Source organism: Mastigoproctus giganteus, chromosome 9, assembly GCF_048544385.1.
Source record: "Mastigoproctus giganteus isolate SK-2022 chromosome 9, ASM4854438v1, whole genome shotgun sequence".
In the NCBI taxonomy this organism is placed as follows: domain Eukaryota; kingdom Metazoa; phylum Arthropoda; class Arachnida; order Uropygi; family Thelyphonidae; genus Mastigoproctus; species Mastigoproctus giganteus.
In genome coordinates, this window is record NC_143583.1 from 230496122 (window position 1) to 230515183 (window position 19062).

The 19062-nt window shown below is 39.5% G+C and overlaps 1 protein-coding gene across 1 annotated transcript in view; it reads left to right on the forward strand.

Annotated features, from left to right (window-relative positions):
• Positions 1-19062, forward strand: part of Rad17 (Rad17 checkpoint clamp loader component) — a 382411-nt gene that overhangs the window by 293581 nt on the left and 69768 nt on the right. The window contains exon 13 of the mRNA XM_090380952.1: positions 11804-11935. Within this exon, the coding sequence (XP_090237078.1) occupies positions 11804-11935 (132 nt within the window). The remainder of the gene's footprint in view (positions 1-11803; positions 11936-19062) is intronic.

Consider the following 19062-nt stretch of genomic DNA (forward strand, 5'->3'; position numbering starts at 1 on the left):
ATTGTTTGCCACCTGAGCTGGATCCTCAACTGTTGAACCATCAACATCCAGTGGACCAATCTGATTCATCCCTTTCCTTCTTGAGTTTAAATAGGTAAAGAACTCTTTTCTGTTTTTCTTTGCATCCTTTGCCAAGGATTTCTCATAATCTGCCTTTGCCTGCCTAATCTCCTTTGTGACTTGGTTACAGACCAACTTATATCTATCATAGGCTTCCATGTCACCCATTAATTTGTATGTATCCCATGCATTTTTCTTCTCTGCCATATGTCTCATTAGTTCATCTGACTTCCATTTAGGCCTGAACCTTGAACAATATTTCTTGGTTGGTATGTAAAGCCTGGTAGCTTCCAAGATTAGTTCCTTGAATGCTTCCCATTTTGAATTTGCTGTTGGTAACATCATCAGTTGGTCCCACTGTATAGAATTTAAATACTGTCTCAGACCATCATAGTCGCCTTTACGAAAGCAAAAACCCTTCCCTTTACCTCTGATGGTAGTTACCTCCTTGAGTAAATCCCACTTTTTCCTCTCTGCCATACGTCTCATCAGTTCATCTGACATCCATTTAAGCCTAAACCTTGAACAATATTTCTTAGTTGGTATGTAAAGCCTAGTAACTTCCAAGATAAGTTATTTGAATGGTTCCCATTTTGAATTTGCTGTGGTAACATCATCAGTTTGTCCCACTGTATAGAATTTAAATACTGTGTCAGACCATCGTAGTCGCCTTTACAAAAGCAATGACTCTTCCCTTTACTCCTGATGGTAGTTATCTCTTTGAGTAAATCCCACCTCAGCACATTTTGATCACTGCCACCTAGTGGTTCCTTTATCTGCAGATTCTTAATGCATAAATCACTACTTATAATCAAATCAAGAGTATTACTCCCTCTAGTTGCCTCCCGAACATGCTCATGTAGAAAACATTCATTAAATCCCACAAAAGCCTTGCTAGTGTGTGTGACTGACTGATCCACAAATTCCAGTCAGTATCTGGGAAATTAAAATCCCCCATTATACGACTCTCTGATTTACTTGCCCACCCTATTTCCCTGTACAGTTTCTGATTATACTCATCAGAGTCATTAGGCCTATATCACATGCCTACTCTCAGTTTTGATCACCCTTATGTCACACTAAACTGACTCGACACTGCACTGTCCAGCGATGTCGACTGGCTTCACTTCCTTGGATTTTATGTGTTTCTTAACTAATAGCATAACCCCTCCTCCCGTCCTATCCTGTCTATCCTTTCTGTACACGTTGTACTCTCCAAATTCCAGTTCTGCATTCCTTATATCTGTGGGGCGCCTCCGTAGCCAGGTGGGAAGGAGCAGCAGTGCGTAGCACATGCTTCTTGATTAGACCGGGGTTCGAGCCCGTCACCACCAAATACGGAGTATGCGGAAAGGTCAAGGAATGACCACCGCATATCCCGGAGCAATATGGCCTTAGTTGCTAATGCTCCTAAAAACCAAATAACGAACGATAACGAACGAACCTTATATCTGTGTGACACCACGTCTCTGATATCCCAAGAATATCCGCCTTTGATACTTTGAGCAATACCTCAAATTCATCAAATTTATTTACCAAACTCCTAGCATTGGTGTACACACAAGTATACATGCACCTGTTCTTTTTCTTAGCTACCCTAACACAACCCATGTGTTTACTTGTACCGCAATGATTCCCAGCAGTCTGAAATATCCTTCACCTTGTTTTCCAGGCTTCTGCTCATTCCAATTGAAGCAATGCAAGAATCACTTTCACCTCTACCAGTGGCTACTGTTAATCTATTAATCCTTGTATCCCCCCAAGTTGGCAGTTTTCTGACCCACCTAACACTGCCTCGATAGCATCAGCAAATATTCATGTACCCTGCCTATTTAAGTGTATCTCATCCCTGTAGACGTAGTCCCTTCTGTTAACATAGGTGGAATAGGACCAGGGTATGTCTGCCAGGGGCAAAAGTTGATGACGTTGTAGAGCGGATATCATCTTTTAAGGGCACAAAAGGTGATATAGTTGTACACGTTGGCACTAATGACATTAAGAGTAGAAGACCGGCGGAATTACTTGACAAGTACAGGTCACTGATGAAAAAAAGCCGTGAATTAGGGTTGAAATTGAAAGTGTCTGCAATTCTGCCCAGACACGATAGGAGGGAGTATATGATGAGAGCCCTGTCAATCAATTCGGCCCTGGAAAGATTGTGCAGGGCTCAAGGGGTAGAATTTTTTTCAGCCTGGTCTGTACTTGTTAACAGGAGAGACTGCTTCTACAGGGATGGGATACACTTAAATAGAAAGGGTGCAAGAATGTTTGCTGATGCTATCGAGGCAATGTTAGGTGGGTCGGAAAACTGCTAGATTGGGGGGATACAAGGACTAATAGATTAACAGTAGCCACTGGCAGAGGTGAAAGTGATTCTTGCACTGCTTCTATTGGAATGAGCCGCAGCCTGGAAAATAAGATGCAGGATATTTCAGAGACTGCTGGGAATCATTGGGGTACAAGTAAACACATGGGTTGTGTTAGGGTAGCTAAGAAAAAGAACAGGTGCATGTATACTTGTGTGTACACCAATGCTAGGAGTTTAGTAAATAAATTTGATGAATTTGAGGTATTGCTCAAAACATCAAAGGCAGATATTGTGGGGATTTCAGAGACGTGGTGTCACACAGATATAAGAAATGCAGAACTGGAATTTGGGGAGTACAATGTCTACAGAAAGGATAGACAGGATAGGAAGGGAGGAGGGGTTATGCTATTAGTTAAAAAACACATAAAATCCAAGGAAGTGAAGCCAGTCGACATCGCTGGACAGTGCAGTGTCGAGTCAGTTTGGTGTGACATAAGCATTGGGAGATCAAAATTGAGAGTAGGAGTGTGCTATAGGCCTAATGACTCTGATGAGTATAATAAGAAACTGTTCGGAGAAATAGAGTGGGCCAGTAAATCAGAGAGTCTTATAATGGGGGATTTTAATTTCCCAGATATTGACTGGAATTTGGGGGCTGGTCACTCACACAGTAGCAAGGCTTTTGTGGATTTATTGGATGATTGTTTTCTACATCAGCATGTTCGGGAGGCAACTAGAGGGAGTAATACTCTTGATTTGATTATCAGTAGTGATTCTTCATGCATTAAGAATCTGCAGATAAATGAACCACTTGGTGGCAGTGATCACAGTGTGCTGAAGTGGGAGTTACTCAAAGAGGTAACTACCATTAGGGGTAAAGGGAAGGGGTATTGCTTTCGTAAAGGCGACTACAATGGACTGAGACAGTATTTAAATTCTATACAGTGGGATCAACTGATGATATTGCCAACAGCAAATTCAAAATGGGAAGCATTCAAAGAACTTATCGTGGACGCTACTAGGCTTTACATACCAACTAAGAAATATTGTTCAAAGTTTAGGCCTATATGGTTGTCAGATGAACTAATGAGGCATATGGCAGAGAAGAAAAATGCATGGGATACATACAAATTAACACGTGACACGGACGCCTATGATAGATACAAGTTGATCTGTAACCAAGTTACAAAGGAGGTTAGGCAGGCGAAGGCAGATTACGAGAGATCCTTGGCAAGGGATGCGAAGAAAAACAGCAAAGAGTTCTTTACTTATGTAAACTCTAGAATGAAGGGGATGAATCAGATTGGTCCACTTGAGATCGATGGGTCAACTGTTGATGACCCTGCTCTGGTAGCTAACAAACTAAATGAATATTTTGCATCGACATTCACACATGAGGAGTTATTCAGCGAGGGGAATGCCAGAGGTGTATTCAACTCTAGCAGTAAGCCAGAGAATCTTGTAATAACTGAGAGCAAAGTGGAGGAGAAATTGTTGAAGATAAACACAAGAAAGGCACCTGGGGTGGATGGGATCTATCCAGTTATATTAAAGGAGGCAGCAAAGGAGGTAAGCAAACCCTTAGCCATAATTATGAGAGCTTCCTTGGACTCAGGGGAGGTACCCATTGACTGGAGATGTGCAAATGTGACCCCAATTCACAAAGGGGGATCAAAGGCTGACACAAGTAATTATAGACCTGTGAGTTTAACTTCTGTTCCCGGAAAATTAATGGAGGCACTGGTGAAAGAAGCACTGCAGGATCATCTAGACAAGACTTCAGTTATAGCTAGGACACAGCATGGTTTTGTTAAGGGGAAGTCTTGCCTGACCAATTTGATTGGATACTATGATGCAGTCACAAAAGAACTGGATGCAGGGAATAACTTTGATATTATATACTTGGATCTTAGAAAGGCTTTTGATACTGTTGCACATGGAAGACTGCTGCACAAATTGGAGCAGTGTGGCATTGGAGGCAAGTTGCTGCTATGGATAAAGGGGTGGTTGAGGGGGAGAAGACAGAGAGTGGTAATCAATGGACACTGCTCATCGTGGACTAATGTTATTAGTGGAGTCCCTCAGGGTTCAGTATTGGGGCCTTTATTGTTTTCTGTATTTATAAATGATATTGATGATGGTATATCAGGCTTAATGTCCAAGTTTGCAGACGATACGAAGGTTGGCAGGGTTGTCAAGGACACTACTGACACTATGCTGCTGCAACAGGATTTGGAAAGGTTGAGCAGATGGGCTTCGAGGTGGCAAATGAAGTTTAACATTGACAAATGTAAAGTACTACATATGGGAAACAGCAACCCCAGAGCAACGTATCAACTCTGTGGTACTACACTGACAGTGGTAGAGAATGAAAGGGACCTGGGGGTGGTGGTGCAGGCAGATATGAAGTTCTCTGAGCAGTGCAGACGAGCTGCAAGAGTAGCTCATGGTGTATTGTCAATGATATATAGGAATTTTTCTAGCAGGGATAAGGAGGTGATTATTCCCTTGTATAAGGCAATGGTCTGGCCACACCTAGAGTACTGTATACAGGCCTGGAGGCCTCATTTCAGGAAGGATGTAGAGCTGCTGGAACGAGTACAGAGAAGGGCAACTAGATTGGTGAATGGGACAAAGGGGTTCTCTTACGAAGAAAGGCTTAAGTTTTGCAAATTACAGTGTCTGGAAACTAGGCACCAGCGGGGTGATCTGATAGAGGTGTACAAAGCCTTGAATGGTTTGAGCATGCTCAATGCTGATGGGATTCTTCCTCTAGCTCAGAAAAATCACCTGAGAGGGCATAAATTCAAATTGAGGAAAGACAGATGTAGGATAGATGTGCGGAAATTTGCCTTTAGCCAGCGGGTGGTTGGTGGGTGGAACAGACTTCCATCCCTTGTCGTGGAAGTTGATAGCCTAAATAAGTTTAAGGCTCAGCTGGACAGGTATTTCGAACGAACAGAGGGGTGAAGTGGAAGTGGTTATTTTTATTTATTTATGTTACTTTTTTTTTTTTTTTTTTTTTTTTTTTGGCTGATGCTGCATAAACTTGCTTTCTTGCATCAAATGCCTCTACTAATGCTAATGCTAATGCTAACATTCATTTGTATTCATTGAGTTTGTTAGCTACCTAAGCAGGATCATCAACAGTTGTACCATCGATATCAAGTGGACCAATCTGATTCATCCCCTTCCTTCTAGAATTTACTTAAGTAAAGAACTCTTTGCTGTTTTTCTTTGCATCCTTTGCCAAAGATTTCTCGTAATCTGCCTTCGCCTGCCTAACTTCCTTTGTAACTTGGTTGCAGATCAACTTATATCTATCATAGGCTTCTGTGTCACGTGTTAATTTATATGTATCCCATGCAATGTTCTTCTCTGTCATATGTCTCATTATTTCATCTGACATCCATTTAGTCCTAAACCTTGAACAAAATTTCTTATTTGTTATGTAAAGCATAGTAGCTTCCAAGATAAGTTCTTTGAATGCTTCCCATTTTGAATTTGCTGTTGGTAACATCTTCAGTTAGTTGCACTGTATAGAATTTAAATACTGTCTCAGACCATCGTAGTTGCCTTTACGAAAGCAAAAACTCTTTTCTTTACCCCTGATGGTAGTTACCTCTTTGACTAAATCCCACTTCAGAACACTCTGATCAGTGTCACCTAGTGGTTCCTTTATCTGCAGATTCTTAATGCATGAAGAATCACTACTGATAATCAAATCAAGAGTATTACTTCCTCTAGTTGACTCCCGAACATGCTGATGTAGAAAACAATCATCCAAAAAAGCCTTGCTAGTGTGTGAGTAACAAACCCACAAATTCCAGTCAGTATCTGGGAAATTAAAATCCCCCATTATAAGAGTCTCTGATTTACTGGCCGACTCTATTTCCCTGTACAGTTTCTTATTATACTCATCAGAGTAATTAGGCCTATAGCATACCCGTACTCTCAATTTTGATCTCCCAATGCTTATGTCACACGAAACTGACTTGACAGTGCACTGTCCAACGATGTCGACTGGCTTCGCTTCCTTTGATCTTATGTGTTTCTGAACTAATAGCATAACCTCTCCTCCCTTCCTATCCTGTCTATCCTTTCTGTGCACATTGTACTCCCTAAATTCCAGTTCTGCATTCCTTATATCTGTGTGACACCACGTCTCTGTTATCCCAACAATATCCACCTTTGATGCATTGTGCAATACCTCAAATTCATCAAATATAGATAAAGTGGTGGTTGAGGGAGAGAAGACAGAGAGTGGTAATCAATGGACACTGCTCAACGTGAACTAATGTTATTAGTGGAGTCCCTCAGGGTTCAGTGTTGGGTCCATTGTTGTTTTCTGTATTTATAAATAATATTGATGATGGTATATCAAGTTTGCAGACGATACAAAGTTTGGCAGGGTTGTTAAGGACACTACTGACGCTATGCTGCTGCAACAGGATCTGGAAAGGTTGAGCAGATGTGCTGAGAGGTGGCAAATGAAGTTTAACATTGACAAATGTAAAGTACTACATATGGGAAGCAGCAACCCCAGAGCAACGTATCAACTCTGTGGTACTACACTGACAGTGGTAGAGAATGAAAATGACCTGGGGGTAATTGTACAGGCAGATGTGAAGTTCTCTGACAGTTCAGATGGGCTGCTAGAGTAGCTCATGGTGTCTTGTCAATGATATACAGGAATTTTTCTAGCAAGAATGAGGAGGTGATTATTCCCTTGTATAAGGGAATAATCACCTCCTCTTGAAATAAGGCAATGGTCAGGCCACAACTTGAGTACTGTAATACAGGTCTGGATGCCTCATTTCAAGAAGGACGTAGAGCTGCTGGAATGAGTACAGAGAAGGGCAACAAGATTAGTGAATGGAACAAAGGGTTGCCCTTACGAAGAAAGGCTTAAGTTTTGCAAATTACAATGTCTGGAGACTTAGGCACCGGCGATGTGATCTGATAGAGGTGTATAAAGCCTTGAATGGGTTGAGCATGCTCAATTCTGATGGGATTCTGCCTCTTGCTCCGAATAATCACCTGAGAGGGCATAAATTCAAATTGAGGAAAGACAGATGTAGGATAGATGTGCGGAAATTTGCTTTTAGCCAGAGGGAAGTTGGTTGGCGGAACAGACTTCCATCCCTTGTTGTGGAAGTTGATAGCCTAAATAAATTTAAGGCTCAGCTTGACAGGTATTTTGAACGAATGGAGGGGTGAAGTGGAACTGTTTTTTTTTTTTTTTTTTGCTGATGCTGCATAAGCTTGCTTTCTTGCATCATATGCCCCTACTAATGCTAATACTAATGCTAAACACTGGTGGGATTCCTTTAAAAAATCTGTCTGGCAATTAGTGTTAAAAATAGTTCTATTGTGGTAAGCCTAAAATCTTGAGTAGCAAGAGTACCAAAAGAGACTGAGCACTAGGTGGAAATAGGATGTCCTTTTCATTTGATTAATTTGTGTTCTGAAAAACGGGACTGTGTTCCTCCTGTAAAAGTGGGTGAATGTTTTCTGGATGTTTATTACTATTTACAAAGCAATGCTAAAAGAAAAGATACAAAGGTCATTCAAATGAAAACCAGAAAACTAACATAAAATACATATTATGCAAAAACTGGTGATAATGTTATAGATCTAAATTATTGATCAAAATCTGTTGGCATTACTGAGTGCCCATATGGCACCATCAGCTGGCATCTGGAAACAGTCATCCTTGCAGTCATTCACCAAGGTAGAGATGTGATCTGTAATATGATATTTGAATGCAGTAGAAAAAAACTTGCTGAAATTATTAATAGTAGTAGTATTAATAGTGGCAAATGATGCAAGAAAGCAAACTTCTACAACATCAGTAAAAAAAACAAAAAAAAAACGATTTTTCTGATATCCATCCCCTCCAATAGTTTCTCTAGTTCTTCCTTATTACAGAATGTTGGCTTAGGCACAGTTTGGCAAAGCATGCATGGGCCAACAGTCTAGGAGAGGGTGAATTAGTTGAAGGATGGTATTGAAAGTTTTGAGGATTCTGCTCAGCTAGGATAAACACATCTTGTCGTGACACCAGAAGTCACAGAGGCAGTGAAAGAAGTTCGTGTGAGAGAACTATCACATTACTATTGAATAAATTGCCATGGTGTGCTGGTGTTGATTCAATACATACTCTTATTAGCAAGGCATGTCGCACTTTCAAAAAGTGTGCTTAATGGATTCCTTAGCATTTAACACCAGAGCTGAAGGAATGATGAATGTGTTCTGTGCTTCTTGGATGCTGTGAGCACAAAGAGATGCCTTTTTGGAATGCATAGGGATGCACTATTGCACAGCAAAAACCAATTGAACAGTTCAGAGTAGCATCATACAGTCTCACCTCGATGGCAGAAAGTCTATCCAAAAATAAAACAGGAAATTTAATATGTTCTGTGATCATAAAGGAGTGATTCTGGAACATTATCTGGAGGGAGAAGAAACATTGATGAGTGACATGTTTCATGGTTTGCTGGCTGCATATGTGCCTGCATTATAATAATGCCTATCCTCACACTGCCCATTCTACAATGAATCAGATGCAGGAGATGACATAGACTTAGACTCTGTGATTATCACTTTTTTTTTTTTTTTTTTTTTTTTTCTGCCAAAACTTATGCTAAGAGGACACACTTCTTGTCAGACAAAGAAATCATTAACAGTGCAGTAATGACGTCAACCACAAAATTTCTTATCTTAAGTAATCCAAGAGTAAATTAAAAGAAAATGTGAAGGAAGCAAGCTTGGTGGTATAGGTATATGGATTATGGTGTCTAGCAAGCATTAGAAGAAAGAGGGCTTAATCTTCCTTGGGCTTAGATCTAAGAAGGAATAGCATAGCATGGGGGAAAATAGTGAGTAATAGTGGTTGACCAATTTGTACCATCATGGTGTCCAGTACACTAACTTAGGTTTAACAGATTTTGATAATGATGTTCAGAAATTTTCTTAAATGTCCACAGTGATCATTTAGAAATGCAAAGTTGATTTCTTTTAGACTAGTGACATGAGTTGCTAGAATGAGTACAGAGAAGGGCAACAAGACTGATGAGGGAAACAAAGGGGTGCTCTTATGAAGAAAGGCTTAAGTTCTGCAAATTGCATCTTCTGGAGACTAGGCACCTGCAAGATGATCTTGAGTTTGAATGGATTGAGCAGGCTCAATGCTGATGGGATTCTTCCTCTTGCTCAGATTACAAACCTGAGGGGGCATAGATTCAAACTGAGGAAAGACAGTTGTAGAATAGATGTGCATCAGTTTGCCCTTAGCCAGTGAGTAGTTGATTGCTGGAACAAACTTCCATCTGTTGTGAAAGTTGATAACGTAAATAAATTCAAGGCAGAACTAGACAAACATTTGGGATGAATGGATCAGTGAAATGGAAAGTTTTTTTTTTTTTTTTGGCTGATGCTGTATAAGCTTGCTTTCTTGCATCATATGCCTCTACTAATGCTAATATGATACTGATAGCACTACTGATGAGTTAAAATTTTGCATTGCAAGTACAAATTAAAAGTATGTACAAGTTAAAAGTCATCATCATGGGTTCCTTCAGTCTCTATGACTGGTTGGTAGCACTGATGACTTTTTTCCACATCTCTGTTGAGTGCCAGCGTCTTCAAGTCCTGGTATGATCTTTTATCCCTTTGCAGTTGTTTTAGGAAATTGTTTCTTGGTTGCCCTCTGGGTCTAGTTCCAGCAATCTTTCCTTCTATAATCGGGCACCTCCGTAGCCAGGTGGGAAGGAGCAGCAGTGCGTAGCACACGCTTCTTGATTAGACCGGGGTTCGAGCCCGTCACCACCAAATACGGAGCATGTGGAAAGGTCAGGCAATGACCACCGCACCGGAGCAATATGGCCTTAGTTGCTAATGCTCCTAAAAACCAAAATAACAACAACAACCTTCTATAATCAGGCTTAGCATTTCACTGTGTCTTAGATTGTGTCCAAACCACCTTTCTCTTCACTCCTTGATTAGGTTTATTATTTTTTGTTTTCCTCCTAGTTTTTCTAAGACTTCTTCATTGGTCTTTTTTTCAGTCCATCTTATTTTCTTTTATTTTCTCCAGCACCACATCTCAAGTGCTTCAATTCTCTGTCTGTCTCGTTTATTTATCGTCCAGGTTTCGGATGTATATAGGGTCATGTTCCAAACTTAGGATTTTAGAATTCTTTTCCTTATATGCTCATTCAACTACTTTGTTGTGAGAATTTTTTGTTTTTCCCTGAAAGCTTGTTTTGCTTGTGCAGTTCTTGCTTTTATTTCATCGGTGCATCTTGCATCAGCATTTGTCCTAAATATTTAAATTTTGCTACTTGTTCAATATTATTGTTTCCTATTTTGATGTTCATAGCTTTGGGGTCCTTGGAGAATGTCATGCAATTCGTTTTATTCATATCATAAGCATCGACTGTGTGATTGATCAGCTGATCATCTCAATAAGGTCACTCCTTCTGGTTGCTACAATTGCTTGATCATTTGCAAATTTTATTTATTTATTATTTTTTTTTTATGAAAACCCCACACATGAAAGGTATCAAAGCCTATAGTACTTAGTATGGCCGGCCTCCGTAGCCGAGTGGGCAGGAGCGGGAGTGCAGTAGCACACGCTCTTTGAGTAGACCGGGGTTCAAGCCCCTGCCTGCTGAATACGGTCGATCTGCCAACCCGCACTGGACCAGCGTGGCAGATTATGGTCCATTTCCCTCAGCATGAATTGTTGAGGAGGCTTCCACCCTGCAGTGGGTTGAGAATGGCTGCACTTTACTTTACTTTTACCGTGCATGGGTTGAAGGAGAAGTATGGGGGGATGGGGATGCCGGAAACTTTGCTCTAGAGACTAAACATGGGTTTCACCACTGTCAGAAAACTTCACATCTGACTACACAATTACCCCCAGGTCTTTTTCATTCTCTACCACCCAGAGTGTAGTACTGCACAGTTGGTACATTTCTCTGAGATTTTATTGTTTTTATTTGTTTGCCTTTTATGGTTACTCTAAATTGCTGTTTTAAAGGGCTTCTGCCATCATTTCCTGCAAAGATGTTAAATAGGCATGGTAAAAGTAGGCAGCCTTGTCGTACTCCTTTTTCTATTTTTGTTGGGCCAATTACCAAGTTATCAATATATACTATGGTATTTTTAACTTAGTATATCAATATATACTAAGGTTAAAAGTGCAAGTTAAAATTATACATTCCAAGTATTTTTATAGCCATCAAAGTAATATTATTCAGTACTACTTTGTTTTGCTTAAAATGCAAATAGGTTACTTCATAGGCTTATCATTGACTCTCAAAGCAGTTGCTAATGTTGAGAAAGCTGTAACATTATAATAAAAGATTGAAAGATGTAAAAAAATATTTTAATTTAGTTTAAAAAATTTCTTAATTTTTTGTTATACAGGGTCATCAAGCACTGAGTGGCTATACAGCATCTTTATCTTCAAGAGGATTGATGTTTAACTTAATGTCACATGGAAGCAGTAAGAAATGGAGAGCAATTCAAAAGCCACAGTGGTATGCCACTGTAAAAAAGGTGAGATGTCATATATTAATATGTTCTTAATGTGTTCATTGAAAAGCCATGGTTTAGTGCAAAAAGAAACAGTTGTTGCATTGTGTTTAGAATGGATTAATAATTAATATTTAAATATCTATCATTAAAATTTAAATTTTAGAAGTATCATGTTTCAAACCCCTTTGCAGGTCTTTTTCAGTGGATTTAGAATTAAAAGCGACTTTACTTAACTTCCAAAGGGCTATTAATTAGCAGAGAGCTCTTAACATGTGATTAGAATTATATGTTACAAAGGAAGAACAATTACTTACAGTTCCCAGCTCCATGGTACAACACAAAGATTGAACCTTTCATTCTTTGTTCTGTGGAACTGAAAATTTTAATGAGTAGCTGATGTTTGTTAATTACTAGGCTTTTTGAAAAACTTTTAATTATCAAATTAATAGTGTTTATGCATCTGTGGCTTCTGTGGCTATTGCTTTAAAGTTATTCCTTAATTTTAATGCATTCGCCCAGTAAAACAGTGTGCTATCTCCCAAGTTGATAAGAGGCCGTGTAGCATTTTAAGTTGTAGTCATAGATGTGTCTTTTTTTTTTTTTTCTTTTTTTTTTTTTTTCCTCCATGTGGGATTTTAAACCAAATCTGATGCTTGAAAGGGTTTAGTTAGGGCTTGAAAGCCTGGAACCTTTTTTTTTAGACAGTCATTTCACCTACTTCGGTGATTTGCTATGAACTAAAATGATGCATTGCAATAACTTGTTTGTCTAGTTAAATCTAATTTAATAGTGTCTTTTCACCAAGTGTGAAAGAAATGTTTTGTAGCATTTAAGAAAATATGTTCAAGATTTTCCCTGTGTTATAAAATCTAGAAAAGGTAACACATTTCATTTGTTTTCTGTGCCTAGGTGCAATTTTTCAGTATCAAGTGATGTGGGTAATCAGACATTTGCAAGGCCCCGTGTGCCAAGCAATTATTAGTGTAACCAAGCGATTCCAAGTGAGCTCTATACTATGTGTGCAAAGCAGATAGTTTTCTTTTGGTTTTAAATACAGTTTTTACATTATTTAGTTGTATTGGGTAACTTCTTGCACTACAAGAACCAGGCAGAGTTCCAGAAAGGAAACTCACCTTTCTGTTTCTTTACTAGTACTAACCAAACTAACTCAGCCACTTGGTTACCCTTGTGGCACTGCTCCTTCCTCGGTGAGGAAGGAGCAGTGCCACACCTTCTTCCTCGGTGAGGAAGAAGGCGTGGCCAGTAACCTGGAAAGAAAAGTTATCTTTCCAGGGTGAAAAGAAGCAAAATGATCTCCCCCTACAGGACCTAAGGATTCTAACAGGGCTACTCATGAGATAGAAGACTCTTAACTCATGCAGTGCCAAAAGACAAAAAACTGACACTATTAAGAGAAGAGCTCCAATGCATCTTGTATTGCACTGTACTCAAGAACAGTCTCTGGGTAGTCTCTTGCCTTTTAAAATACAGAAACATATAGAAAACTCAGAAACTCACTAGGGACCTCAGAAAGACTTCGAATATGTGGGTTGCAGAGTTTGGAAACTAGACACCTTAGAGGAGATTTGATTGAGGTGTTTAAGGCTCTGAGAGGTATTAGTAAAATGAATGAGGACAAAATTTTCAAGATTATAAATGATGCTAGAACTAGGGGACATAAATTCAAGTTACGGGGGGAAATGTTTAGATTGGACTGCAGGAAGTTTTATTTTAGCCAGAGAGTTATAAATTACTGGAATAAGTTGCCTTCATGGGTGGTAGAGGCCGACAGTTTGGCGAAATTCAAAGGTCATCTGGATAGAACTTTCGGGTAAGGGAAGCACATAGGATGATAGGTTTAATTTCCTTTTTTTTTTATTAATTATTATTATTTTTTTTTGTTTTTATCATTGTTTTGTTCAGATTTTTTTTTTTTTTTTTTTTTGGCTGGTGCAGCATAAGCCATAGGCTTTCTTGCACCATGCGGCCATTACTAATACTAGTACTAAAAATCTAATAGGATCACCAAAAACAACCAGGCATCTTAGATCTGGCGACCTGCTTGTTGTGGTCTCAGATAAACGGCAATCACAGTGGCTCCAGAAACTAACAGTTTCCCCTCATACTACTCTAAACACCTCCAGGGGTGTGATAGCTGAGTGGGACCTCATAAATCTCTTAGAAGAAGAAGAAGAAGAGTCAAAAAATGAATTTCAAGACCAAGGAATTGGGCATGTAAAGTGCATATATACCAAATGAGACAATGCTCTAGTTCCGACTCAGAACATAATATTAATATTTGATAGCCCCAAACCTCCAACGTCCATCAAAACAGGCTATCTCAATTGTCATATAAAACTATATGTTCCTAACCCAAAACGCTGTTTTAAAATACCAAAAATTTGGGCATTCCCAAAACATCTGAAGAGGTTTAGCCACTTGCGCTAACTGTGATTCATGCGAGCACATTTACTCAGACTGTAAAGCAGAGCAGCACAAATGCTCAAATTGTAATGGCACACATACTTCCTACTCCAGAGATTGTCCCCTATGGAAAAAGGAAAAAAAAAACATTCAGCGGGTCAAAGCCAAACAAAACATTAAGTACCAAGAAGCCAAAAAATCGGTACAGGCTCAGTTTAACACCCAACCCACTTTTGCTCAAGTAATTCAAAAGCCAACTGCATTGGCCCCAAGTGCCAAGCGATAGGGACCAAGCGATTTTTCTTAAGCGAATTCTAAAGTGATCCTTCCAAGTGATTTTGTTCTGTTTCATTTCTAGCCGCTCTCTTATACTCAGTTCTTTGTAAGTGGTTCTTCACTTAGCAGATTTTAAGTAGAACCCAGGAAGGAAAATCACCTTTCTTTTTTAGGATATTTATCCATTTTCTCACTAACAAACTAATCCTCCAGCCGCTTGGTCACTAGGTGGCACTGCTCCTGCCTCCCCGTGGTGGGGCCGGAAACCTGAAAGGAAAAATAATCCTTTCAGGGCTAAAAGGAGCAACAATGGACTTGACAAACCAGGCCTCTCCTGGAATTATGGATCAAACCGATCATAATCGGCAGCAAGATGATCCTAATCCATCTACTGCCAAAAGACAAAAGAAAGATGTGATCCAAACCATCTCTCCACTCTTTCTAATTTTTCATTCTCTATCAGACCAACCAGTTAGTAAACTTTCTCCCTTTGTTATACAAAGGTGTCTAGAACATATAGCTGGTCCACCGAAAATGGTTCGCCGCTTGAAATCAGGGGACCTACTGATAGAAACGACAAATCATCGGCATTCTGAGCTTCTTCTTGAAACCAAAATTTTTGGAGGGATTCCCATCAAAGTCACTCCACATGCCACTTTAAACTCATCTAAAGGGGTTATTATGGAATGGGACCTCCTACACAGCTCTGAAGAAGAAATCGTACAAGAGCTACAAAACCAGAATGTCATACATGCCAAAAGAATCCTTATTAAAAAGGATGAAAACCTCATTCCAACCCGCACTATCATACTTACTTTCAGTACTCCAACTCTACCATCATCAGTCAAAGCCGGGTACCTGAATTGCCAGGTAAAGCCATACATCCCCAATCCAATAAGATGCTTCAAGTGTCAAAAATATGGCCATTCCCAAACAGTATGCAGAGGACAAGCTATCTGTGCCACTTGTGGCTCAAAAGAACACACCTGTAAAGAATGCAATACACAGTCTCCTTGCTGCCCAAACTGCAAAGGAGACCACCCTGCCTATTCCAGAGACTGTAATATATGGAAAAGAGAAAAGCAAGTTCAAAAATATAAAACTGAACATAAGATAACATATCAAGAAGCCAAAAAACAGATACCACTATCTCCAGCAGTAAGATCATATGCAGCAACAGTAGCAACTACAGTGCAGAAAACAAAGGTAATTGCAATACAGACTGACATCACAGTCCCGCCTAACATCTCAATAGCGGATTGGGCATGTAATCTTCTTTTACAAACAAAACCAAAAGTTGACCAGGCAATTAATACACCCATTGCAATCTCGCCAGATGCTGAAGATCCAACAACCAGCACAAATCCCACCAAACCTGTTAAAAAAGCACAAAAAAATACTGACACTATGGAAATTGATGAAAAGGAGCAAGAAGATGAACCAGTTCTGGAACTTTATGCAAATGATGACATGGACAGTGGTGGCCGACCAAGCTTCCCCAGAAAAGAAAAAATCAAAACAGATCGATTAAAACAAGCAGCTCATCGTAAGTCATCTGAATCAAGTACTAAGCCCAAATAATGCGTACACTTTTACAATGGAATTGTCGTGGCATTCGAAGTAATCTAAGCGATATCAAAGATCTCATTTCCATATATGCCCCTGCAAGTATCTGTTTGCAAGAAACAAACCTAACTCCGCACATAAGTATTTCAATCAAGAACTACAATGTATATAGGCAAGATCGTAAAACCAATACAGGTCATGGAGGAGTCGCCATTCTTGTGGACTCTAATATTCCATCCAGGCATATTCAGCTACAAACATCCCTTGAAGCAGTCGCGGTACGCATCGTGCCAGGAATTACATTGACCATAGTTTCACTCTACCTTTCACCTAATCATACGTATTCACTACAAGATTTTGAGGATTTAGTTAAACAATTACCACCTCCATTCTGTCTGATGGGAGACCTAAATGGGCATCATATCCTTTGGGGATCACCTCATACAGACAAAAGAGGACAGATGATCGAAAAACTTATAGAAAGCAGGAACTTAACACTCTTAAACACAGGTATCCACACCCATGTCCATTTACCAACAGGGACTACCTCCGCAATTGATCTCACCATCTGTTCCCCAGCTCTCTTTCCTTTTCTTGACTGGTCTGTTTCTGATGATCCCTATAACAGTGATCATTATCCAGTTGTGTGCCACCTACTAGAAAATGACGTACCGCAATCTGTAAGAGGTACAAAATGGAAATTTTACAAAGCAAACTGGGAAAAATACCAATGTGCTGCTTCTTTAGATAAGAAAACCATAAGACAGTCTGATATCAATAGTGCAGTTACTTATGTCACAAATCAAATAATTTCTGCAGCAAATATTGCAATACCAAAGACAGCTACCCATTTCCATAAACACTACAAGGTGTGGTGGAATGAAGAATGCTTGGAAGCAAAGAAAGAAAAAAATAAGGCCTGGAATCAATTCAGAAAGTTCCCCACCACCTTTAACCTCATAAAATATAAGAAAGCCCGGGCAAAAGCACGATATATACGCCGGAAATCTCAGAAAGAGTCCTGGATATCTTTTGCAAGCAAAATTAACAGAAATATGGACAGCAGAATAATCTGGAATAAAATTAGACAGATATCAGGCAAATATTCAACCATCCCTAAACCAATCATAAGCTGGAAAGATCATGACATTACTGAACCAGAAAAAATTGCAAATCTACTAGGAAAAACATTTGAGGAATTGTCAGCAACAACATCATACAGACCAATATTCCAAACATATAAAGCTCAAATCGAAAAATACAAAATTAATTTCCATGCAGCTCATGAGATTACATACAACCAACCCTTTACAATAAATGAATTGCACAAAGCCCTGGCCAAATCTAAGCAAAGTGCAGCAGGCCCGGATGGAATCCACTATCAAATGATAAAACACCTCACCGAAAATTCCTTATCCATGATTCTACTGCTTTATAATAGGATATATCTTGAAGATACATATCCAGACTCTTGGCGACATTCCATTGTACTGGCCTTTCCAAAACCTGGGAAGGACCATTCAAACCCATATAATTATCGCCCCATTGCCCTCACTAGCTGTCTAGGCAAAACGCTAGAAAAAATGGTGAATAATCGGCTAACATGGTTTCTTGACTACCATAACCTCCTTAGTCCTAGCCAATACGGCTTTCGGAAAAATAGATCAACCATAGACATAATGACAAAAGCCGAATCAAACATACGCAATGCTTTTCTCCGAAATGAACACCTTGTAATGGTATGCCTTGATATTGAAAAGGCGTTTGATACCACCTGGAGATATGGCATCCTTCATGAACTGCACAAACTAGGACTTCGAGGTCATCTACCGAAGTTCCTTCAGAATGTCTAAAAGAACGTTTCAAGTCCGCTACCATCATATTCTGTCTCTAATATACAATCAAGAACAGGGGGTCCCCCAAGGCTCAGTCCTTAGTGCAACCCTTTTCGCTATAAAAATAAACCCTATAACAGAAGTTATTCCAGTAACAGTAGAAACCTACCTATATGCCGACGACCTCACAATATCATGTCATTCACAGAATATGCGGACAGTCGAGAGGCAGCTCCAATGTGCTATTAACAAAATAGAGTCCTGGTCCATCTATAATGGATACCGAATCTCAGTACAAAAGACAGTGGCAATACACTTCTGCAGAAAACGAAAGATGCATCCTGACCCAGAACTAAGAATAAGTAACCAACAAATCCCAATCAAATGTAGTACCCAACTTCTAGGACTAATAATGGATTCCAAATTAAATTTCCTAGAACATATAAAATATGTACGCACCGTGTGCTTAAAGAAATTAAACATTCTACGAGCAATATCAGCCATAACATGGGGAGCTGATCGTCACTCACTTTTGCACGTTTCTCGTGCAATGATAAGATCCAGACTAGATTATGGTTCTCCCATTTACTCCTCAGCTAGGAAAAGTGTGTTGAATTGGTTAGATCCAATTCATCACAGTGCATTACGTATTGTTTCCGGAGCCTTTCGTACCTCACCTGTGTATAGTCTTTATACAGAGATCCATGAACTCCCACTCAGTCTTCGTAGACAAATCCTTCTTATGAACTATGCCGCAAAAGTTCAGAGCCTTCCTGGACATCCAACATGGCAATATATGTTTAACCCAAAATGGGAAACTTTATATACAAACAAACCTAATATATGCAAACCTGCAGGCATCCGACTAAAAGAAATACTCTCACAATTGAACTTAAGTATGGATAAAATCTACCAAGATACCCCCACAGCCCTTCCACCGTGGGAAATCAGTTCAGTTGACTGTGACATGGTCCTCATAAAATGGAAACAGAACAATATCCCAAATCAACATATTAAACAGCTACATTCCTCATATGTAATGCAATT